A 26414-nucleotide genomic window follows, 5' to 3' on the forward strand; every position below is an offset into this window, starting at 1 on the left:
CCATGGGATGCTGTGTTACATCATTTGTACAAGTTTCTTTGCGTTGGAATTTTTAATAGGTTAATATATTTTGCTAAGCAGGGTGTGTATGGTTTTGTTTTTCCAACTTATTTGACAGTGAAACAATGAACTTTTTGAACAACTTGTACATCTTGGTGACTGACAGTTGCTAGTTCAGTCCTCCTTCCTGTACAACAGGCTTTTTGTTCTACCGAGTTAGATTTTAAATCTGTGCCTTCAGGTAAGTACTGGTGTTATGTAGCTTCCCGAAAGGCTATTAGAGTTGTAAATATAAGCAATGTCAAAGACACTGTCCAGTATGATGATCAGCCTTCTTGGAATCCGTCCCTCTTGTGATTTAATATTTAGTAACATATGTCGTCCTTTCTCCCAGATGAGAATTATGGAAGTCATTATGTTCTGTTTCCGCCTTGCTTATAAAGCAACTTAAATAAATGTACAAACATGGCAGTCACTTAGTGTTTACCTCAAGCACGCCAAGGCGTTTACTATCCTTGTTTATATTTGGGAAGTTTGTTTTAAATCCCAGATCATGAGCCTTACTTTTCTCCGTTTAATGTTAGCATGATTTCTAGTATCTGGATTACTGAGAAAATTAAATGCAACATCTTTTGTTAATTGCTTAGGCATGTGTCTAGCACATTCTAGAATGCTAAGTGGATGTCAGAGGACTTTACTCAATTCTACCAGTGATTTTTTAGCATTTTATGTTTCTGCTGTTATGAACTATTTCTTTTACAACTTTCATCTTCTTTTTTAAATGATAGGGTTTCATTCAGCACAAGTTGACTTGAACTCAATATGTAGTTGAGGATGGCCTTGAAGTCCTAATTCTTCTTCCTCAGCCCCCTGAGTGCCTGGATTACAGGCATATCATGCTTGGCTGTCTTTTTCTTCTTTTTTTCCTCTTCCGCATCTTTTTTGGCGACACTAGGGCTTGAACCAGGGCTTCACGCACTCTGTCACTGAGCTATGTTCCCAGCTCTTCTCATACTTCAGTACATGGAACCAGTGTCATCCCGCTTAGATGTGAGTGAGATATAAATACCGGAAGGAAGAGCATTAGACAGCATCATCATAATCAAAGTGAGCAACTGTGAGTAGAGCTGATAGACTTGTAAGCAGCATTTCCCAGACCTAGGTGTCTAGGTGCTGGCCAGGCTGACATAGGAAGTCTTTTGTAGCCAAAGGCCCACCGGAACACTAATACAAGTCAGATGAATAATTTTCATGAAGTAAGAATGTGTGGGACATTGAGTATGTCAGCGATAGAACATGAGACTGTTGCTCTTCCTGTTGCCCTTTCCTCAGGGATGGAATCCGTCTCTTTAGTTCACTCATGTCTAGGTATGTGACCAGCCCACTGCTCACATCACATGGTTAGTTTCACAAATGTGCTGATTGGAAAATTTACCTTCCCAGCTACATGCTTTTTCAAATGCAAAGGGCTCTGTTATAATTAAGCGAGGACATAAGTTATGACCTTGTACAGTCTTTAACAAACTGTATATTATGGGTTGGCTCCTTTCCTTTGAGAGCTATGGTCTTTATAGTTTTGCATCTGTTAGCCCTCCTGGTATGCCTGACTTTTTTTTACAGCAATGTGGAAACTCAGAATGTTGAGTTTCCTGTTTTGATTTCCCTTAGCCACTTGTTTTAGTTTCCAGCGATGAGTAATACTTTTATTTGTGAGTCTGTTCCTTTTTTAGAGGGTGTTGGTTTTGGTGTTTTGAGACAGGGTTTCTTTGTGTAGTCCTGGCTGTCCTGGAACTCACTCTGTAGACCAGGATGGCCTTGACTTACAGAGATCCACCTACTTAGGCATGTACCACCACTGTCCTAGTGATATTTTCATTAAGTCTATCTTACATATTACTAAATATTAGGTATTAAAAAAGACCTGCTGGTTCTTACTATGGAATCTCCCAGTCTGGTAATGACCAGAGGGGAAAATTAGAGGACAAGGTGAGCTGAGGTGTTGATGCCTTTATCTGGTACCTACCTGACAAAGACTAAATTCTGGATCATTCTCAGTATTACACAATGAATTTTGTATTTTGCAGTTATATTCAGGCTGCTGAAATTACATTAAGGTTGACAATTGGCAGTGTTCAGAACTGGCTCAAAGGAAAGTTAACTTTCATCTCCGATACCCTTCCCTACTCTTGTCTTCACAGAAAAAAGCTTGGCCGGACCACAAGCAGGAATGCAAATGTCTTAAAAGCTGCAAGCCCAGATATCCCCCTGACTCTGTGAGACTTCTGGCCAGAGTCATCGTGAAACTTGTGAGTACACGGCTCGTGAGAGAAGCCTGGATTTAATTTGATAAAAGCAATTGCCTTTCCTATTCATATTTAAGGCTGAGGCTGAGGTCATGTGAAGGTGGATGGTGGGATATCCCAGGCAGTGCGTTAAGACGAGAAACTCATGTCCCTATTAGTCATTGCCTTGAGGGCCATGTGGTGTACAGCTCTTGTCTATAGAGATTTTGTAATCTCTTTCTTGAATAGAGTTTTGAGGTAACATGTTAGCATCTAGTACTTAGTATGTTTTCTTTGTAACTTTTTTTTCTGTGAACACACTTCACGCCTTTATTGTCTTTTCAGGTGAGGATATAATTAGATAATAATACATTAAATAGACAAATTCTTATTTTCTTTTGGAGAGCCAGGATTTGTGATTTCTGCAGTCCTGTCCGTTGGCACACAGCATTATCTGAAACCCTGCTCTGAACACACTTCCAGAATCTTCTGATAGGGTGTGTCATAAGTGTCTTGCAGGCTCTAACTGGGTTCCTTCATTTATTCATTGACTTTCGATTTCTTATTTCCCTTTACTCCACCCTCAACTTTTATAGAGGCCTTTGAGAATGTGGAAGTATGGGGACTTCTTGTAAGAGATTTTTATTTGGAGATAAAACTGCTTAGGTGAAGTTGAAAGTTGGATTTTAAAGTTGTTATAAGTAATTACAAAAAAACCCTGAAGAGTCCTGAAGACAGGACTTGGTGTTAGCAATGCTTGCTGCCCAGTCTGATGGCCTGAGGTCAGTTTCTGGAACCCATGTGATGGAAGGAGAGACCTGACTTCTTAAGTTGCCCTCTGATACACACACACACACACACACACACACACACACACACACACAAAATGAATGAATAATGGATAAATAATGTTTTAAATTGTTATGAAAAATGGCATATAGGTTATAATGTTTTAAAAGTTTCATTGAAGCTGAATATGGTGGCACGAGCCTTTAATCCCAGCACTTAGGAGGCAGAGGAAGGTGTATTGCTGTGTGTTCCAGGCCAGCTTGGCGGGCAGACTTATTTCCAGGATAACCAGAGGTACATAGTGATGTAGTGAGTGGTACATCGTGTCTCAAAACAAGCAAACAAAAAATTTCATCAAATTATCAAAGTGTGGTCAAATATACTTATTTATATACTGGAGTGCTCACCTTGTGTCTTCTCCGTTTCCTTCCCAGATGGATGAAAAGCCCTCAGAGTCGGAGAAACTTTACTCATTTTATGATCTGGAGTCCAGTAAGTGATTATTCATTAGTATCTTAAAACTAAATCTGTCATTTGCCAGCTGAACTTCCCTCACTCTCCCCGCCCATTATCCCCCTTTCTCTCTTCTCCCCAGACATTCAGTCTTTAGCTTCTAGGGTCTCCAATTATGTGTTACGATAAGTCTTTACTCCATCTGCCTGAGCCCTGCCGCCAAGTGGGCACTTTCTGCCAGGCCGCCCGAGTTCTGCCCGCCGCCACATTAAGGTCCCAATTAACACACAGAGACTTATATTAGCTACAAATGCTGCTTGGCCAATGACTAGAATTTCTCATCTGCTATCTCAGTCTTAATTATCAACCATAACTATTAATCTAAAGACTTACTTACAGAGACACCGGCAGCAGGCATCTTCTTTTGCCAGGATCACATGGCGGCTCCAGAGCAGAGAGGAAGAGCAAGAGAAAAGGGACAACTTCCTTCTTGCCTTGCTTATATATGAGTCTGCCTGCTATGTCACTTCCTGCCTGTATCACAAAACTTCCTTTTACTACATTTCCCAGAATCCTTCTTGACTCCTAGTCCCACCTATCTTGCTGCCTCATTGGCCAAACAGTGCTTTATTCATTAACCAATAAGATAAACATACACAGAAGGACATTCCCTATCAGCTATGCACCTCTAGTTTTTAAGAATTGAAGCTATGATCTTTAGAATCTGTTAATCCAACCCATAATCCTTTGCCATACGAGGGAGAACTCATGATTTCCTCATGAGCAGAACTGAGGGATCTCATTCAGTGTGTTAGTAACATAGCTGATAGTCTAAGTGACAGTTGTCTTCTGTTTCACCTCCTTTTATCCCCTTCTCTCCTTTCCTGGTTTCCTCTCCACGTTAGCGAAGAGTGCTGTAGTGAACCAGGTACAGACGACGACTTAGGCTCTGTGACAGTATTGAACATTGCTCTTTTCCTGGGCTACCATGGTGGCTGTCAGCTACCATGAATGCCTTAAGGCCTCCCAGGTGGAGGTGTCACCTGCAGTCAGGCTTATTTTGCCTTGCACAGTCACATGTCCTTTTCACCGAGGGTGTGAGTGGTTCCAGTCTCAAACTAGCTAGAACTCCTAGACTGTAAGTGTTACACAGTTTCCCACTCCTGGTTAGAGATGAAGGAGAAGATGATCTCTAGATTTACAGTTCTAGGAACTTAAGTGCCAGTGGTAATAAGTTATTATTTAAGAAATCATGGGTTAATTATTCTGTTGGACAAATAATTTGAAGAGAATTTGGAAACCTGACACGAGGAAGGATGCTAGTTCAATGTGATGTGTCTTTTCAAGTTTTAATAGAGAACTAATTAGTCATTTTCCTTTGTAGTACGGCTGGATAATTAATACCATTCACAGTGAACTTGACTATTAACATTAGTCCTGCTCAGTAGCAAACCATTACATTGCCTTTGGTGAGATGCTCAGATGTTATCAGTGTGGTGGCGCACTCTTAGCCTCAATATGCCATTCATAATGACATATTATTTAAATATGGTATTATAATTTAAACTGATGTTCAAGGAGATCATACTGGCTTTAGAAAAAAATCTCACTTTATGTGTGTTCTTTTTTTTTAATAGAAAAAATATTATTGACACATAAAATCTCTAAACAAACTTATGGGGTCCAGTATATGCATATAATGTATAACAATAAAATCAGGTAGTTAGCATTACCATTTCAAAAAATATATCCTTTGTATGTATTGGGAACCTTTAAAAGTTGAAACATTTTTGTAGAGTAATTTAGCATAAATATACAATAAGTCATGATCATATCAGATTGGCAGGTGTTTTCTGTCAGAAGTGTATCATGTTTTTGTGTTGGGGACCCACTGACTGTTTTTATCTGTCAAGTCCTTAAGCCTGTATGCTCCAGAATAGCAGCATCAATTCCCCCTAGCTAGCTGCATTTGGTACCCAGTGTCCAACCTCTCTTCACTCCATTCCCCACTGTTCTTTCTCACATCCAGTGATCACTGTTTTGTTTGAGATCTACTCTGTCCTGGCTAACTTGATTGTCAACTTGATACAGCCTGGAGTCACCTGGGAGGAGAAGCCCCAGATGAGAATTGCTTAGATCTGGTTAATGTGATGTCTGTGAGGGATCATTTCCATTAGTAGAGCATGTGGGAGAACCCTGCCCATTCCTTGAGCGAGTGGTCCTGGGCTGTATAAAACAAGTAGGTTAGCAGGAGCCTGTGAGTGAGTGAGAGAGAGAGAGAGAGAGAGAGAGAGAGAGAGAGAGAGAGAGAGAGAGAGAGAGAGAGCAGCAAGCCTCGTGCATTATGGCTTCTGCTTCGAGTTTGGGCCCTCAGTTTCTGCCTTGGCTTTCCTCAGTGACTGACCTGGAGCTGTAAACCAGATAAAGCATTTCTTCTCCTAGGTTGCTTTTTGTCAGTATTTTATCACAGCAACAGAAGGGAAGCTAGACAACCTTTTAAAACTTCCTCCGGTGAATGAGAAGATGCGCTGTTTGTCTTCCCGTGCCTGGCTGATTTCACTTAACATCATGTTCTGCAATTTTGTCCCAGAGGTGAAAATAACAGGCTTTCACTATTTTTTTTTTAATGCCTGTGTAGTATTTTGCTGTATAGATGCACCCTATTTTCTTCATTCATTCATCCCGATTCCTTGTTTTGAGTACTGTACCTAGTGCTGCAGTGAATTCAGATGGGCAGACATCTTGTTTGCTCAGTTCTGTTTTGTACAGCCACTGCGTGCCATTGTGTAGGAGTACCCGTGTTTCTGCATCTGTGCCAGGGTTTATTATTTTACGCTTTTGTATAATAACCATTGTAGCCAGAGTGAGATGACGTCTCATCATTTTAGTTCACATTTTCTGATGATTAGTGCTGTGGAGTATTTTTGTCACACACCTGGTTATCATTTGTTTATCTTCTTTTGAGGAATGTCTGTCCAGAGTATGTGCTTCCCTTTAAATTGGATCTTCATCATGATTTCATATTGTTATTGAGTTATTTTTGTCACTGCTGGTTTTTATTTTTACTTCCCCATCAAAGTTTCGCTTCCCTATCCTCTCTCACCCTCTCTGCTCTCCCCAATATTGAGTTATTGTGTGAATTCCTTATATAGTCTAGACATTAGTCCCTTGTGATAAATCACTTGCAGGTTTCTCATCTGTTATGTAGGCTGCTTCTTTGCTTTACTGATTGTATTCTTTGTACAGATATTTTCATTGCTATTTGATTGGATCTTATTTTCTAATTTTTGTTTGTCTTGATAGTATTTTGTGGTTATATCCAAAAGCTTTGTGTTCAGGCCAGTGCTCTAAACCTTTTCCTTGGGGTTTTTCTCCCCTAATAGTTTTATGGTTTGGGATCATGTATTTATGTTTTTGATACATTTAATATTGCTTTTGTGTATGAAGAGAGATAGAGTCCTAGTTTTATTCTTCTATACATGAATACCCACTTTCCTGGCACAATTGTTGAAGCCACTGTCTTTATGTGTGTGTATTTGTAGCAACTTTGCTGAGAATCTTTTTGTTGTGTGAGCATACATTAATTTCTGGCCTCTCTGCTCCGGCTCAGTGATCGTATGTGTGTTATTATGTCCATGACATACTGGTTGGTGATGATAGACTTGTAGATGCTTTTCAGATGAGATATTGTCACGTCTCTAGCTTTTTCACTCAGGATTGCTTTGGCTTTCCTATTATTTCCCCTGTTCCTGTGAAAGATGCCATTGCTAATCCCTAGGAATTGCATTGAGTCTGTACATGACTTGAGGGAGTGTGGGCATTGTAACAATATTAATTGTTCTAACTCATTAAAATGGGTTGTCTTCTTTAATAATCTCCTTCCCTCCCTCCCTCCCTCCCTCCCTCTCTCCCTCCCTCCCTCCCTCCTCCCTCCCTCCCCCTCCCTCCCTCCCCCTCCCTCCCATATCCTCTTCAGTGTCTTTCATCAGAGTTTTATAATTGCAGTGGGCTTTCACTTTTCTGGTTAAATTTCTTCCTGTATGTTTCATTTTGGGGTCATAATTGTAACCCACATTGTTTTGCTTCTTTTGTCATCAAGTTTGATATCACCGTATAAAATGTCTTAGTAATTTTTATGCCAGTTTTGTATCTTGAAACATTATAGAATTATTACCAGTTTTACTTCTTTCCTTATGTCTGGAATATTTCTCTTCAACCCAAACACAAGGAGAAGAAGTACAACCTCTAGGCTGTCTCTGTTTGTCAAACCTGGAAATAACTAAAGGTTGAGATTCCTTCAAGCTATCCAGGTTTTTGTTAGGATACACATTTTGTATGACAAATATCAGTTGTTTAAACTTCATATGAACTTTATCTAATTTTCTGCCCTTTGAACCTTTCAGATAATATTGTTTATGAGCCAGTTGTAACATGCTTATGAATTATTATGGGGAAAAGTCAGTTTAAATTCACTGGTTTAATTAGGATTTATGACAGTACACTTGTGCACCATGTTGTAAAAGATCTGGTAACATGCAACTGATTTGGGTTTAGTGTACTTTTAAAACCTGTGTGCACATCTATCTGTCTGTCTGTCTGTCTATCTATCTATCTATCTATCTATCTATCTATCTATCTATCCATCAGCTGTGTGATCTAGTTTGTGGATAAAGTTGGACAGAATTTAACTGACATAATATGTATCATGATTTTGCAGTTGTCAGGATAGATTGCATGTCAGGAAATACTTTGTTTAATAGCCGGGACTAAACACCTGAAAATTATCCATGAAGTCCACTTGGTGATTATAGTATTTATTTTATTTACAAAAGATATTAACAAACTCACAGAAGATAAGAAAGAGGGCCTGAGGCAGCTTGCCCTGACATTTCAGCATTTCACGAGAGAAGAGATACAGGATGCTTCCCAACTGCCGCCATCTTTTGACCTTTTTGAAGCCTTTGCAAAGGTAAGTTTGAAGGTTCGTCTCTGCTGGTGATGTAAGTCAGTCATTTACCCTTCACTTTCTTGTCATTTTTGAACACATTCATTGCCTTGATGGGACATTGATGATTGTTAAAGCCTGTGTCACTCTCCATCTAAATGAGCACAGAATGAAAGAATTCAGTATTGCCTGGACCAAAAAGGGTGTTACTTTTCTGTTTTACCAGTAATTTTGCTTGGAGGTTATTCGTTGCTAATACTGTCAACATCCCCTTTAGAGAGTCCACTCTCTTTTCTCAAAAGAACACAGCAAATCTACTTCATTACTGTCTACTGAAGAATTTTATTTTAGTATCGGGCTTACTTTCAATGTTGGTTGCTTTAGCCAAGTTGGGAAAAAAATCTGTTGGAATCTATTCTGATTAAATGACTTCTAAATAATCTGAAAGCACATTCTGACCTAATAATTTAAATATCAGATTAATGAAATCTGAAGTTAGAGACAGAAAACAGATTTACTTAATGTTTCATCTGTGCTCTGTGAGTAGGAGTTACATGAAGTGTTCTGTTTGAAAATGCATCTGCAAGTTTGCTTTGGCCCAGGCAGCAAGGATGCAGTGGTGGGGGATGGCGAACGCCCGTCACGCCCCACACTGCTCTGGGTCTGCCGTCTTTGTCCATTTGTTTTTAATGTTTATCACCTTTTACGTTGGAAGATGACTTTGCCACTTAACTTCAAATTTGTAAAACACATATTTTATAACAGCCCTCAGTTATTTTAAAGAATGCTTTCAAAATTACCTACTTGGTAAGAACTTAAATGTGATTATTTTGATTGCTAGAGATTTATTCTAGTTTTTCCCCTCAAAGTTATTTTTATTCTTTAAAGTATATCCCATGTTTTTTTTTTTTGATACTGCAATCTTAGCATTATATTCTGGTTTGCCTATAATTTAAAGTTGATTTGAAATATAGTGGCTTCTCCCTGCTTTTTTATTTCATATGTTCTTGAAAAATTATAGCCTCTACTAGTTCTATAGGTATCGTGAACACAACTTCTTTGACTTTATACACTGAAAATGTAGTCTATGTCTGATGGTGGCTGGTACTTTGTCTCTCACATTGACAGTGTAACTCCTCTGTGGTGTCATTTCTGCTGTTGAAAAATCTTCCATAGCAAGCATCATTATGATTAATATTCATGTCAGATATCTTCAAATATTGCTAAATCTAAAACATGAGTTGATGCCTTGTTCCTGTTGTTTGTTATTGTTAAACTTTTTTTTTTTTTTTTGGCTTTTTGGCTTTTTGGCTTTTTGGGACAGAGTTTCTCTGTAGCTTTGAATCCTGTCCTGGAACTCACTCTGTAGACCAGGCTAGCTTCGAACTCAGAGATTCTTGTGCCTCTGCCTCCAGAACACTGGGATTGAAGTCAAGCGCCACCACCACCGGGCTTGTTAAACATTTTTAAGGACGTTTATCTTGTGGAACTCTTGCCATGTTATGTATGAGGAATGCTCTGGAATTGTAATGAAAGGGGGTAAATTTTTTGGACAGATTTTCAATAATAAGCTGCTATCTTCTCACACCCTTGTAGTCATGCTTGCTGTAAAAGTGGAGCATGCAAGACCGTGGAGAGGGCTCAGGTGGCAGAGGGCTGGCTGGCTGTACAAGCTCTCGACTTCCACCTGTAGCACCCATGCCATGCAAAGGCGGCTGTGGGGGTGCACATTTGCAATCCTAGTGCATAAAAAATGGGGACATGTGGGTCCACGGGGCTCCCTGACCCGCAGCATTGTCCTGTCAGGAAGTTCCGTGCCTCAGTGAAAGAATCTCTCTCAAAAAACCAAGGCGAGTGGTTCCCAAGGAGCCGCAGAAGAATGCACCCCACATAAATGCACACAGTGGATAACATAATTGTCATTGAGATTTGGAGACCATTTGGGCTCAGATTTGTAACTTGGCTTTCATTGTTCTTTAGTGAAAGTCAGAGGAAATCAGATAATTCACTCGGGGTTCCTGTACATCTTTGCTAAAGTGTTGTCCGTTAATATTTTGTCACTTGTGGTTATGTTTCTGGTTATAAGTTCATCTGTAGGAGAGACCACTGTCTTGCTTTTCCCTTCTCAGGAAAATGATCTTCATCAAGCTAATTAATGTCCTGTAAGACACAGAGAGGCGCTACTCTCCCCAAAGCGCTGAGTGTATAGGAGTGCACTTGACTCTCGCAGCACACCGGAAGTGGGTGGAAGGCATTGGGCAGAGAACCTTTCCTACTCTTCCACCCTGTACCCATTTATTAGCATTTTACAGTTAGCCAGAGAGAGGAAATGGGCGGCACCAAGTGTATGCCCTGTAGTAGTCTGCTTCTGCATGCCACATGGAGTTTGTCAATTTACGGAACTTCCATGTGTGTTTATCCTCCTTGGTCTTTGAAATAGGACTTTACCTGGCCTCAATAAAAACACCGTGTGGTCTGTGTTGTGTTTGGTCTCTTTGTTTTATATTCATTTTTGTTATATGTCAGCATTAGATTCAATACACTTTTGTTTCATCCTTGGTCTTTGTCACCAAAGTCCTCGGTATATTTCCGTAGGAGGGAATCATGCTTATTCAAGCTGGCCCAGGGGAGGACAAGGTGACACTGTGGCCTTAGATGTTGAACCCTCTGGTGCATGGTGGAGCTCTTGGAGTTTCTGGTGGAAGAGTAGCCGCTCCCCTCTATTAGACCAGGTTCTTAGAATGCTTCTTTTGTTTTGTTTTGTTTTGTTTTGTTTTATTGTTAGTGTTAATTTTTTAAAATATATTTTCTATTTTTATAATCGTAATTAGACCAATTTTAAATTAGAAACAAGCTTCTTTTACATGTCAATCCCAGTTCCCTCCCCTCCCCTCCTCCTCTTAGGAAGGCTTCTAAAGCTGTTGTTTTTTGCCTGACAAAGTCCTCCCCTCCTGCCCCACATACTCTAGAGACCTTGCTGCATAGGTTTTTTTTTTTTTTTTTTTTTTTTTTTTTTTGTGGATCACAGGTAGCCACAAGGACTTCTTCGCACCTGTGCTGGTTTTGCTTTTTTCAACCTCACATAAGTGCTCACCCGAACAGCAATTGGCATGTGACTCCCATGTGCTCTATCCTGATGAGCCTGTTGCTGGGTTGTAAAGTTGAGCACCTTGAGATTATATGGGAATGAATCCCCCTCTCCCCACACCAAGTGCTGACATCAAGGTGGGCTCTCACTGCGAATTAGAAATTGACCTGCGTTTGAGAAGCTGTGCTGGCAGATTGTACGCAGTGGTCTTGAAAGGCTTGTGGGGAGTGTGGTGCTCTGATTGGCTACCCGCTGGGGCATCCACAGGAGAAGCCTGAGAAGGGCAGCCTGTGGACGGTAGACTCAGTTATGTGGTTCTTCCTGTCAGAGTTTGAACGATGCCACAGGCCTCCAGAATTCCCACACAAGAAGAGCTGATGCCGTGAGCTCTGGTGGGTGAAAGAAAGATGCAGGAGCCGTTCATAAGTGCTTTGATTGTGTAGTAGTTGTTTCTTCTTAAACTTAAAGTATATGTTCTTTGGGTCATAAAACTATGAAATCTGAGGAAGGGAGGCAGTTGGTAACTGCCTCTGACTATAATAGAGGCAGCTGAGGGGCAGGAGGTGGCTGGAGATGTCAGTGAGAGCATAGAGGGGGCGATTATTCACGTGCTCATTAAAGACAAGGGTCTAGCTGTCCCTTTGCTTCCTCCCTGCAAGCCCCCCCCACCTCCTCCCATACCACAACTTATTTGCTCTTCTACTTTTATTTTCTCATGAAGTTTCTAGTAAGGTTTTAAGGTGGATTTATCTAGAAAGGACTAATAAAGACTACTCTAATAAAGTCTTCAGGTTGAGTCCTAAACATTTGCTCCAAATGCAGAAAAAAGTATATACTAATTATAGTTATTGGCTTGCAAGATCAGAAAAGTACAGCTAGTGAGATCACCAACTTATTATTTAAAATAATTGATTTCATTATTTTATGTGTTTGGGTCTTGCTTTCATGTAGTTACACACACCACATGTGGGTTGTGCCCACACAGGCCAAAGAGAGTGTTGGGTCCCTTGGAACTGAAGTCACAAACAGTTGTGAATTGCCTTTGCATGTTGAGAATCAAACCTGGGTCCTTTGGAAGAGCAGCCAGTGCTCTTAACCACTGAGATATCTCTGCAGCCCCGAGAGGACAGATTTAAATGGATGCTGTGTGGTATGACAGTTAAGTTGTCTTCTCAAAGCAAGAAGTGAAATTCTCTTGTTCTGTATTTGTTTATCTGTGCATTTGTACACACACACACACACACACACACACACACACACACACACACACACACATACACAGATACAGATAGGAGAATTTCACTTTCTTGTTTTGAGAAAATGTGTGTGTGTGTGTTCATATGTGCATAGGAATAACAATATCATCTCTTTTGTGGATAAGATGAGGACTAACTGTAAGTTGCTTGGCCGAGTATCAGGCAATACCATGCATGTCTACTACTGTTGCTCCACCTCCCTGCATTGTTGGTATTTGAGTATAAAATGTCAGTGTTTTATGTCTCCCAGTGCTGTCATTCAGTCTTGAGCACAGGCCGAGACTGGTTGTAAACCAGTTTCAGACAGTTGCTCACTGTTGTGTTCAGCGCTAGTGTCTCTTGAGATGCCGTGAATTACCTGTCTTGATGAGAAGAAATTTTGCAGACAGAAAATAGTATCTCTACCCCTGTAAGCTATTTTTGCTTCAGTCCACAGTTATCATGGCAAAATTCACTTCTGCCTCTATCATAGCAGTTCACTTTACTCCTGAGTGTTTTCTGTAGGTCATATAAAACGTAGGTGATGGATGAATTCTGTCTCTTAGTTGTACCTGAAGAGGAAAAAGCTAAATTACAAGTGTTTCATTATCATAATTTTCTGAAATGGACTGCAATGCTCAATATTTCTGTTCATCATAATTATTAGAAATGTTTATGAGTGGGCTCAACATAATTTTAGCAAACAGCTTTGAGGTTTTTACAATAAATGCCTAGAAGATATTGTTTAGGGGTTAGTATGGGGTTCCAGAAACAGAGAACTATATTTACTGTGGATTGTAACTTTTCTACATATGAATTCTGGCTGATTAGAAACACAATAAGATCAGAGCAATAAAGTAGAAACTGAATAAGTTTCACAGAATATTCTAGAAATGGACATTAAATTGGAAGCAACAGAATAATAATGACCTTCCTGACCACAAAACATGCGTCTTTGTTAGTGTTCCCAGAGCTCTGCAGCACGGTTTAATTTCACAGTGTTGTGCCATTGGCATAGTGGTTTTGATTAGAAATGCTACATCTGTTTGAGAAGATGTGCCCTCCCTTCTTCTTTCAAACAAAATAATAATTCTTCTCGTACTATTTTTTAAGGCACATATGCCTTCTTAAATGTAATTTTTAATGCATTTAGCTGCATTTGCAGTGCATTTAGCTGGCGTGTACTATCAAGAGTGTTGATAATCTAACACAGTAAAGTGTTGACTGGGAGAAAAAACTTTAAGTTACCCTTTCTTTTATATATTTTTTGTTTTTCTTTTTCTTTTTTAAAAATTTGCACATCAGTAAAAAGAGAGAGTGGATCTTATCTTGATATACTCCATTTTCAGTCTAGAACTTTCATTTGATTTGTGCTAGCTGCTTGTGCCAGCTATGCTGGTGCTGGATGACGCCAGTGCTGTGTGTTGTCTAATTTGTGGGCAGAATATTGCCTCTTGTTGTTTGGAAAGGTCATGAGTGTGTGTGCATTTGTCACTTGAGGGCTTCAAGTTCATATCAGACTAAATTTTAGTGCCTTTTTGTTGATGAGCTCAATTGGCTTTCACTACTGCAGCATGCTATAAAGTAGTAAGGAAGGCAATTTTTTGAATTAATAAAGTGATGGATTATCTAATTAAAAGTTGAAGTGAGATGTGGGCAGTGTAACTGACTGCATCACTAGATGGTCCCAGTGACTGATCAGATTGGCCTGGGTTCCATTAAAGGGAAATACGCTATTAAATATTTAATACTGAGAGCGAGCAGACGCACCAGGACTGCTAACCTCCAGGCACCTGGTGCACATACCTATGTGTTTGGTGATAACTGCTGGAAGAGACACTGCAGTGTGCTTAGAACAACTGCTGGAAGTCTTTGTTGTTGGGATTTTCCTTCTCTACTGGTTTTAGGTAAAGTGGGCAAACAGCCAAGATACTTAACTACACAGTGATCCTGGCATTCTAATTACAAGCCTGTGATACACTCATGATTTATGTTTTTTCTTTACTATAATAGATTGAGTCCCCAAGTAGATTCAAGAGACATTTATTCTCAAAGATGTGCATCAGCCCAGCAAGGAAAGTGATGTTTGTTGGACACTTGGGCTTTGAAGCCAAAACAAATCATCGCTTGAATTTTAATGATGCTATTTATTTATCATTTTCTTCATTTTCAGCCATTTGGCTAATATTTCTCTTCATTTATGTGTAAATAACCTATGATGGGTGTATGTTTATCATGGTTAAAGACCAGATGCCTTCTAACTTCTGAAGGTGGGAAGGATAATTAGTGAGGTCTTTGTCAGCATTTTTATTTATACCTGTGCTGCCCAATGTTAGTTGCTTGTCTTAGTTTAGGTCTGCTGTTTTGGTGAAATGTATCGAGTGCCAGTTTGCTAAACCTTTAACTTATTTGTCTGAATGGCTAACTTGCCATTAATTCAGATAAAGATGAGCTTTTGAAGATGGCAGTAAAATGTTGTGAAGTTAGGAGAGGTTACAGTCACTGCTTTGCCCCTTTTATTTAGTGGCAAAATCCTTCTTGGGGTACCATGCCACTATGAGACCGTGACCAGGAATCAGGAATTGCACTTAATATGAATCCCTAACAACTTTCTTGTTTGTTAGCCAAATAAACTACTACAGAAAAATTCAGTATCTTCTGTTTTGTGGGTATTATTTTAATAAATATTTTAAAACAGTAAATTCAGTCTGTAAGTATACACTAGACAGAAAGCCATCTTTAATATCATGGCACAATTTATGAAGTTTAGTAAATTAGCTGTCAAGTCAGTGCTGTAGTGAGACTGCTATCTCAGGAAATGAAGACTTGCTGGATTAATTACTCCAGGGCTTGGGAAGCCTTTCTGTAAGACACATATACATGACTGTCATTGCAGATGAATTCATGCATGTGGTCTGTGTCTCTGAGGCAGGTTTTCAAAAAATCAACTGTTTTAAACTGACAAAAAATTCAAATTTTTCATCAATGTCATTTATTTGTTTATCCAACCTCTTGAGTCTACTGTGCCAGATTCCCAAATACTGGGATTACAGGTGTGTTCCACCACACCCAGTCATCCAGTATTTTAAAATCTGAAAACCAGAATGGCAAAATGGTCTTCATTAACATACGTATTACCTCACAAAGTATCAACTCGATTTTGCTATCATAGGCAAAAGCCTGGGCCATGTAATAGGGAAGGACATAGCTGTGCACTAATGAAGTGTTGTGTGTGAACACAGAATATCGGGTTCCATATATTTTGACATATCCTGGAATGGTCTTCTGTTAGTTTCCCCAGTAACCTTTAAAAATAAATGAGCATGGTTTTTCCTTGCAGGCTGTATTAGAGCAGATGGCGGGCCAGATTTGGCCTGTGGGCCTTTATGTGGCAATCTATGAATCTTCTTTGTAAGCCAGAAGATACTCTGCTCATACTAGGAAACAGAATGCACTATCAGAAAAGTCTTTAATTAAAAAAAGGTAGGAAAAGTTTTACATTTCCTAACAAGCTACTAGCTCTATTTGTTTTTGTTTCCAGTTCTATTTACAAGCACATATATACAAATAGTTGCTTTGCTTTTATTTTTTTTAACTCTAAGATAATTTAATTCAATAATTTAAAATTTTTAATTCAATAATACTGTAAAGAGAGATGCAGATGTGTTTCTAAAGACAGAAAGTTGTCAAATAGAGAAAATACATATTTTTTAAAAGATTTTATTTATTTATTATGTATACAACATTCTGCTTCCATGGATATCTGCACACCAGAAGAGGGCACCAGATCTCATAACGGATGGTTGTGAGCCACCATGTGGTTGCTGGGAATTGAACTCAGGACCTCTGGAAGAGCAATCGGTACTCTTAACCACTGAGCCATCTCTCCAGCTCGAGAAAATACATACTTATTAATGTCTTGTGTATTTAAAATATATTCTGTTTTTACACACACACACACACACACACACACACACACACATTTGGAGACAGGGTCTCAGCACATGGCCTTGGCTGGCTTAGAACTTGCTATGTAGACTGCCTGGAACTCACAGAGTTACACTTTTTCTCTGCCTTCTAAAGCATGCACCACCATGTCCATGTTATTTTAAAAATTATCTTCATTATTATGAAAAATAATTATCAGACAGTGGGGAGGGAGGCTGAATGAGAGATGGGGAGTCTTACATGTGCCATCTTGAGGATGTCAGGATCAGGACAGCTTGGCTGGTTGTCTTCTACTGTGGGTTCTGGGGAGTGAACTCAAGTCATAGGGTTGTGTGCTAACAGTTTTGTAGGCAGAGTCATCTCCCCAACCCCATTTATTTTGTGTTTATAAGACAAGGTTTTGCAGCATAGCTCAGGCTGTCTTGGAACTTTTGGTTCTCTTGCCTCAAGTTGCTTTCTCCCATTTGCTAGGATTATTGGTGTATATCCCCAGTTTTGGATGTGTTTATATTTTTTTTTAAAGCTAAAGGTGTTATATTTTTTTATTTTTCCTGATGCAAAGCATAAAAATAAAATTTTAAGTTAATATTAGAAATATCTTGGTTGCATATCTTAGGCTGAAAATTTGTGTGTGCTTGTGAGTGTGTGTGTGTGTGCTGTGTGTCGGGGCCAGGTATTGATGATGAATTGCTTCCTCTATGTTGTCTCTACCTTAGTCTTTAGAAATAGGGTTTCTCAATCATCCCAGATTGGTCTAGTGAGGCAGGCCACACTGGGAGTCGGCTTGCCCCTATACTGGGTTACAGTCCCCCGTATACCAGGCCTTCATATGGGAGTTGGGGAATCTGAACTCTGGTCCTCATATTTTTATAGCATGTGCTTTTACCCACTGACACATCTCTCAGCCCCCAGGTTCAAAACTTTTTGTTTGGTTCTTTAGATTTTTTTTTTTATTTTTATTATTGCTCCCAGACTGCATTGTGATTTGTGTATTTCTATTACAGTTGAGAAGAGCTTTTCCTGAAAGGAAAAGAAGAAATGTATTTTAGAGGTGTGATGTTAATAATGACAAAGATTGTCATAAATTGCTCCATTGCATTTTATAATAAGCAAGAGCAGAGTTATATTTTTGAGATTAGAAATCATTTGTTGCCCTTTGATGTGGAAAATAATGTGATTTGATACATTAACAAAATAAAGAGGTAACTTTGTGATGGCTTTTCTAAACCAGATTTAAAATATATATATATGTCCTGATCAAGGTCAAAAGCTATCTCCCTTACCATCTACAAGAAGAGGTTCAAAAATATATTTTCATTAAAACATTTATGTTCAGTGCTCAGTGTTGCATGCTTAAAGGGACATATCGCAGTAAGTACTGGTCTCCGAAGCATGCTGAGGAAAAGCCAGAAGGCCAGACCATTCTCAACCACACTGGCTGAAAGTCTTAAAATTAGATGTTCCAAGGATGAATTAGACTGTCCTGGTATAACCTGAAGCTGCCTGTCCCTGGGAGGTTTCATTGCAGATCAGAGTGGGGATGCTGGGATGGGTTGTCTCAGTATGCAGGAGGGCCGGATGATAAGTGGTGTCCCACGGGGTCTGTGAAGCTGTCATATTGATGGGGTGCGTCTTGGCGGCCACAGGCTTTTTGCTTACCTCGTCTTCTCAAGTTTTGCTTCTCACTAAGGTTTCAGCTCAAAGCTTCACTCAGATCCACCACTAGGGCTGGCTTTTTTGTTTTGTAAAATCAGTCACCAGTGGTGTTTTCTGCTGCAGACTTTGGTGGCTGTATTTCTTAAGCTGTGTGCTTTTCTTTCCTGGATTGTCAAATAGGTTGTGAACCTCAAGAAAACGTATTTGTACTTTCCCCTTTCCTTTGTGCAGCATGGCAGAGTAAGATAATATTCAGCTGATAGATCAAAGAAATTATCCACCTCTTGGCTCCCTCTCTCTCCCGCGATGCATCAGGTGCTGTGCAGAAAGCTGAGTTCATTGTGTTCTGTTCTGAGACTCTTTTTGTTTCTTGATGCTGACAGTTCAGGACCTACCCTCAGAATTAAAGGGCAAACGTGCTGGGGCGCAAACGTGTTTAGTTCATGTCACATCAGCTCCACATCAGTCTTCGTTTCGTGTATTGAAAATCATCTCTGTAAAGCCAGGAGATGAAGAATGCTTGGTGTAATAGTATTATTCCTACCAACATCTTCACACTAGATCAGCTTGTTTCCACACTGAAGAGTTTCAACTGCAGATATTCTCTCTGTCTGTGCTTGAATGACCGTGACTTGCTAAAGCAGCTGTGCACTCTCACTTCAGATGTCTTTATTATAAACAGAATTTATGAATTACGATTAGCATTGTGTGGAATCGTTTGTAGGTCCAATGCTTTGGCCCATTTTATACCAGGAAGCCAATGGGTATTCGATAGTGGTGTGGGCTGTGTGTTTCTCTCAGTAGATGGAGGAGGATTGGCCTCAGGATTCCCAGCGCCGCCCTCTGCAGTTCTATTTTTAGTGTTTTCTAACAGCACACAGTACTCCCTGTCTCCTCCACCAGCCTTCTGGGTTACTGTGGATGTTATGCCCTTTGCAGGTGAGGAAATGTGTAAGTGTGGGGATCAGAGCTCTAGCCTGGCTTCTCATCTCAGCGTTCCTGCTCCCCTTACTCCTCCACACTGCACTCTGTGTTATGTGAGACCTGTGGCAGGGCTCTAATTGTGAACGGATATAAACCACAGGAGCGAAATCCAGAGCGACAAATGTAAGAATATTTGCTAGTATTTCTCTTTCTGGCAGGAAAAGACCATTATGGGCAAAGCAGTAGATTTTAAAATGCCCTCTCTCGCTGTTTCTATGCAAGGGATCTGTTGTGTTCCCCCTTCCCTTTCCTCCAGGCACCCCAAAATTGGGGTGGTTTGGAAGATGCTGCATTTTTCTTTTTGAGTGGCTTGCATCGCTGCTGCAAAGTTCATATGAAAATCAAGGTGGCTGAAGTAGAATTTGCATGGGGATAAGGCTGCTTTTTGATATCTGAATTCTACAGCCTGGACATACTATGTATTAAAACATGAATTATTCAAGAGCACCCCAGCATGAGTCTGTATTGTTTCCAGGCCATTATTGGACATAGTTTCTCTGTAAGTCTGTAGATAGATATTTTGTACATTAAAACATTTTATAATTTTATCAACTCTGTATTCGATCCAGAAGAAAATCCTCTTTGGTAGTTATGCTTTTCCCTCCTTTTATGAGTATTTACTTGACCTGAGCATTTACGTTTATTAATAGCACAAGAAGAACATTTTACAATATCATTTTTGAACACATGCTTTCCAAGGAAATAAAAGCAGGAACACTAATACATTAGACTAGTCCAGACGATGATATGTGCCATTTCATGTTTTGATTGGCATTTGGCTATAATTTTGATGCTTATAGAAAAGCTTAGCAAGTTCTTCACTGTTCAGGCAGCTGTCTCCTTAGGTTCTCTTGTGTTAACATGAGGAATTGGAACACCCTGTGTGCACTTTCCTGCCTTGCCCTCTCCTGTCTGAAAGGTTCAGGCATTATGCAGGCCTGGCCCTGTTACCTGGCAGAATCCACTCAGGCAGTACCCTGGTCAGCCAAGCGTTCCATGGGAACTAAGTCTGCACGCAGGTGCAGAGGACCCCTTCAAAAGACAGACCCCTGCCCATTTACGCTCTGTCTGCTCTCCTCTCTCTCCTCTCTCTGTCTCTGCCTCTCTATGGTGACCGCCATGGCGGTCAGCCATTAACCATGTTCCTCTTCTCTCTTAGTCTCTTTACTCTGCCGGGCCTATAATAAACAGCTTAATATGTCTCATCTTGCGCGCCTCTTTTTCTTTATATCTAATTTAAACAAAAAGCTAACACTGTCCTTGTGGTAGGAGTGCAGCAGAGTTTACTCGGGGCCTGTGGTACTGGTGACCTGGGGGTCTTGTTTTCTCTCAGGCTTGACCAGTTCTTCATCTTTCTCGTGCAGAGGGGGAGTTATTACGCTGTGTTACTTTAGTGCCCATCAGTCTCCTGTAAGTCATACTGTTGCCTTTCTTGCCCTCCACCCTCCCAAGTTTCCATACAGAGCTTTGCACCGCAAATGTTCAGATCTTACTTTGTAATGTTCAACTTCAAGAAGTCCTCCGGCTGTTTGCTGTGGCACAGCCTGCTGTGGAACAATCTTTCTTGTCCAATACAAATATATTTCATTGATTAATATAGAGCTGACTTTCGGATAGTTAGGCAGGAGTTTGCGGGCAGAGGAATGCTGAGAAGAAGGGGTGGAGTCTGAGGAGTCTGGAGCCAGAAGCAGAAGAAGTAACATGCGAAGTTCATAGATGACCTAACGGAGCCTTGGGTGGCACACACATTAATATAAACGGGTTAATTTAAGTTAGACGAGCTACTTAGCAAGCCTAAGCTATCAGCTGAGGATTTATAACTAATAATAAGTCTCTGTGTGGCTATTTGAGAGTGGCTGGCGGACAGAAGAGTCCACCTACATGGCCTGCCCCTGACTAGTTCACCGTTTCACTTTACTAGCTATCTTTTGCTGATTTGCCTCTCACCGTTGGCTGCGAGGGGTTCACAATTGCAGCTTTACCCACCTTCCTGTGCCTTGAGAAAACGCCAGGCTTCAGTTCTAGGCTTTGTATTCTTTTTTCCTAAGTTCTAATCCTGTATTTTGTATTTAATGAAAATTTTCACCTGGATAACTTGTCTTTACTTGAGATTCATGGTCCCCAGTTTATAAGCACCTCTTCCCCGAGAAGTACTCTCCTGCAGGCATTCCTTCCTTTCCCCTGGCAGTCTTGGTATGGAATCATGACTGCTGTCTCTCTGTCTCTGTCTCTCCCCCCTCTCTCATTTTGCTTTACTTTGGCTACTGCCCTTGTTAGGAGTGTTGTTCTCTTACCCAAATGGTGCTTCATTTTTATACGCTGATGGTAGAGAGAAAAACGGATACCCAAACCCAAATCTGATCATATAACACCCCCATAAAATGTCTATCAAGAGGGCTGGAGTGATAGCTCAACATGTGAGGGTGCTTGCTGCCCTAATCATCCCAAAGGCTGCTCCCCAATACTCTTGTACCTTGTAGAGAGAGTCAAGGAATTGCTGCAATTCACCCACTGTGTGCTCTAACTCCTTCACACGTTAGCTTTTCAAGAGACTGAAGCTTTTCGCTATCCCGTAAAGGCATCCATGCATTAATGGTGGCAGGAAACATGGGTGACTTGAATGTTCTCTGGAAGAGGGAGTTGTCTTTGGCAGGCTGAAGCAGCTTTGGAACTAGCTTGTAAAGATGATCCTGGATATGAGGGCACAAAAAGCAGAGGCCTTCTAAGCCAGTCACAAATCAACAATGGTCTCTCTCTCTCTCTCTCTCTCTCTCTCTCTCTCTCTCTCTCTCTCTCTCTCTCTGTGTGTGTGTGTGTGTATTCTGACGTGGGTCTATTTCAGCTCTGAGTAATATTAATCCTCTGTAGTAACTGAGTGGATTTTTCTGCTTTGTCAGTGCTGTTGGATTTTATAATTAGATAATTACAAGTATGTGATCAGATTTCAGAAATCCACTTATGCTTGCTAATGGTTGCTAAGGCTTGGAGGGATTTTGGTTTGTTTAATTGAATCACTTCATTAAGAGGTGGGGCTGCCCAGGTCAATGGGATCCCGTCTTGTTGAATGAAAGCCTATCTAGCATTTATGTAGAAAAATGGTGATCCTACAAAGATATTCTTGTGCTAAAAATATTCCATTCATACCAGTAAGATTAGAATATTTGTTACTTCCTCCCACCCAAGTCTGCCCAAGACTCACACAAAATCTTTTACATTTTGTGGACACGAGGTGTTGTGCTCCTATAGTTAAAAATATTCTCTTAGTTTATTAGAGTAGAATATTTTCTTCATGACAAGAAATGCTGAGACTTGATGATTTTGTTGTTTAAAAGTTCTTTTGAAAATTTCTAGATGTTTTCAATTATAGAACACAGTGGGGTTCGCAGTGAGTGGGATGGTTTGACGGGTCATATATTTACTAACAGCCGCCAGCATTGCCTTTGACAGTTCCCTTAAAACTCCATCCTTTCCTTCATTCCTTCCTTTGTTAACATACCACCTTCCATTCTGCCTGGCAACTCCCTCTCTACACCTCAAACTGTTGTCACCATTATTGTAATCTGCCGGACAATACACAGTACACTCCCATGTGTTGAGTATGACAAACGACGGAAAACGGATGGTGGTGGCCACAGTCCCTCAAGGCACTTCTGTTTAGTTGTCTGTATATTTATTTCTTTTAGTTCTCCTTCAAGATAGGATGGAAGCTTAATTTTAACTCTCCTTTTCCCGTTAAGTGATGCAGGAAGAGATAATGGGAATCTGCTGAATGATGTATTTAGCTGGTTCTCTCTAACCTCTCAAATACCTAAGAATCCCACTCCGTAGTTTCCTATTTCTTCATTTATTTGATATACATAAGAAATAAGAAGAGCTTATGGATGACAAACCAAACTGCTTTTCCTCATCCTTGTTATCACCAACACACAATACTAAATATTGTAGTAGTAACATAGGAAACAGGGGAAAGAGTCTCGACCCTCCAAGACAAGAAGCTTCTTACCACGCTGCCAAACTCCAAACAGCAATATCGTATGATGCTGAATAGGAAGAATGGTTCATATTTACAATTTAAGATATCACAAAGGCAGCCCAGGATTTTCTGTTCAATACACTGAACAGAAAACAGCTGTTAAGCAAAGACAGACTAAATGACTTCCGTGTGAGAGAACTCGTTGCAGCGTCTCCATATAGTCAGAAGTTTCCTGTTGCTTCCAAATAGAGAAAGGATTGCAATGTCAACATTTAAGGAAGAAGAACTTCAAATGAGCACTCAAGCTAGCATCCACCCAGAAACAAAGAAATGTACTTATGCACCTAGGATTTTGAAAGGCAATTACACTAACATATTCTAAGAAGCATTCCATGCCTGTGCAGTTAGCCGAGCATCAAGGGAGTTTCTAAAATCAATATGTATTTTTTTTTAACTGTTTGAAAGCATTTAATGTTAGCAATGAAATATTCTCACAGGCTTTGTCGTTCACAGAACAGGCTAAAACTCTAGCAAAATGATGCATGCTAGCATATTTTAACACAGATGGGAAAGCAGAAGGATAAGATATGTGCAGACAAAAATATAGGAGCAGGCACTTGGGTTTGTATTACTCTGCTCTAGTCAAACAAGATTACAGCAAACTGTCCAGGGCAACCCAAAAGGCAAGAGCAGAAAAGAAGTTGTAGTGAGACGCTCAGTGGCAGCTGCCTGCCTGAGATGAGTGGAGCGTGAACACAAGGACTCTTACATCATCCGTACACCAGGTAGTAAGGTCAGGATTCTGTCTCACTTCTTACACTCAGTGTCTTCTGTGGCCAATCTAAAATCCTACAGAAGTAACTGGGCCCCAAAAGGACGTTTAGATGAAAGCAACAAGACTCAGCAATAGAGATTTCCCACATAAGTGTTTCCTGGAACACAAGTGGGGTTTTGAAAAGACGATGTCATTTGCTGAGACATGGTTTTTTCCAGTGCTCTCTTTTATGAATGGCAATTTGGCACAAGATGTCTCACCCAACTTTTGAAATGTAAAGACAAATGAATCCCAAATATGTGGTAGTAACCGTTAAATAAAGGACTGGACACTGCAAAAGAAAAACAAACAAACAAACAAACATCAGAAAGTGCAGCTGCTTTCCAGACACCAGGCACAACATCTCGAGATTCATGTTTTTAAAACAGGAAGATCAACTTACTAGAACAAATCTTTCTGGGCAACAAGATTCATCATGGATCCTGTTGAGCTCATACTTTCCCTAGTCTGCACAGTCTGATCTATTGTTTGTAGAAAGTAAAGATTTGTAAGCAAAATTTTCAAGTAATATATGCTATGCATGACTATGTTTAATTTTGTGTTTATTATTTTGCTATATAACCCATTAATAGTAATTATAATAACCCATCAGTTCCAACGAGTAAGATCTGCTCTTTATTGTCTCTTTAGTTCTGTTTTCTTTTCAGTTGGTTTGTGATAACGCAATATATTTGTGCAGTATAATGTGAGTTTTCATTATATACGTATAGAATGTAATGATCCAACCAATCTGTTGATTCTTCAGAATGATGGAGTCAGGCTACAAGGATGGACAAGGAGGAAGGGTGCTCAGACAATGTGAATAGAAGGCACCACTGTATGTCTGCAGCCGCCATTGACTGGTGATGGACCGGAGCCTTCAGCTACTCGCTCTGTGACAAACAAGCCTGCTCAGGTTGCCAGCATGTAATTGATGGAGCAGACATAGAAAGAAGTGCCCATGTTGATCTTTTACACACTTACCCTGAAGACTGCCATTGCCCCCCCCCCTCCTTGCCCCCCATCCTGACATGGTAGGGCAGAGTCCAAAAACACGAGGAGAAGGAGTAGCTGAGGTGTTCTGGAAGTCTCAGTGTCTGGCATCTGTGAAAAAAGTGGTTCAGAAAGAAGATAGCCAGGTTAGGATTGCTAACTAGGTAAATTCCGCATTGAACTGCATACTTAGAAACTCACAGCAGTGGTTCGATTTTTCCCATGGATCACAGTTAGGAGACTGTCTTTGTTTCAGTTTGAGACAAGTTCACACTTAGCCCCAGGCTGCCATCCTACCTCAGCTTCCTGAATATTGGGATTACAGGTATGATCCATTATACCTAGTTATTTTTTTTTAATTTACATTCTTAGGACCCCCTCCCCCACACGCATATTAACACTCAAATTAATTCTGCTATGATCGGCTTGAGAGGTCAGCTTTGAATGTAGCTAGAATGTTTTGGAGTATTTCAGGAGGCTCCATGGTGTCACGGTGATTTAGGACTTGGCAGACTTAAGACCATCTGTAATGGAAGTGTCCAGAACGAGGAAGAAAGAAGGTCAAAGTGATCCCTATCTGCCTAATTTTATAGTATTCTACCTTAAAAGCTTCTGAGAACTCTGATTTGGGAACTTACTGCATTGTAGTTAGACATGCAAGCTTGTGTTTGTACACGATTTACAACCTCTTAGGTACCACAGGAAGGCAATACTAAAGTGATTATCTGTGGAAAAACTGGATGGCCTATCTTCATGGTTCACCTTGCTGTTTAAATATTACAGTTTAGGATATAGATATAGATATAGATATAGGATATAGGATATAGAACATGGCTTATTTAATTCATGACCATTAAAATCAGAAAAATGTGTTCACAAACACTTTCGAATTTTGTTTTTAATTTAAGGAACACAACTAGTTATAGTTAAAGTTTGAAGATATGTTTGGTTGAATATTTTTGTCTCAACTCTGATGGTTGTAGGCCTTTGATTCTGATTGGCTGTTAGTTCAGTAGCGTCATGTACTGTGTCACCACAGAGAGTGTTCATCAAATACACGGTGTGAATATCTACCTACCCAACAGGATGGAAAGTCTCATGAGACAGAAGTAGTGAGAACTGCAGGCTGGGTCCTGGTTATCGGCTACCAGGACATGTCAGGAGAGGGTTAACTATCCTACTCAAGTGCTAAGACAGAAATCGTAGGACAAGCTAACTGTAGATGCTTTTGCAAGAAAGGAACCTTGAAGTGTT

At 40.2% G+C, this 26414-nt stretch overlaps 1 protein-coding gene across 3 annotated transcripts in view; it reads left to right on the top strand.

Moving 5' to 3' along the window:
- Smyd3 (SET and MYND domain containing 3) overlaps positions 1 to 26414 on the top strand; it is a 524738-nt gene that overhangs the window by 99853 nt on the left and 398471 nt on the right. For 2 of the 3 annotated variants that reach the window (XM_027418861.2, XM_035445108.1), the window contains exons 3-5: positions 2199 to 2306; positions 3506 to 3563; positions 8357 to 8493. In XM_027418861.2, the coding sequence (XP_027274662.1) occupies positions 2199 to 2306; positions 3506 to 3563; positions 8357 to 8493 (303 nt within the window). Of the gene's footprint in view, positions 1 to 1777; positions 1987 to 2198; positions 2307 to 3505; positions 3564 to 8356; positions 8494 to 26414 lie in introns of those variants that run through there. The other variant, XM_035445109.1, reaches the window with a different exon arrangement.

This window comes from Cricetulus griseus, chromosome 5, assembly GCF_003668045.3.
Source record: "Cricetulus griseus strain 17A/GY chromosome 5, alternate assembly CriGri-PICRH-1.0, whole genome shotgun sequence".
Lineage (NCBI taxonomy): Eukaryota > Metazoa > Chordata > Mammalia > Rodentia > Cricetidae > Cricetulus > Cricetulus griseus.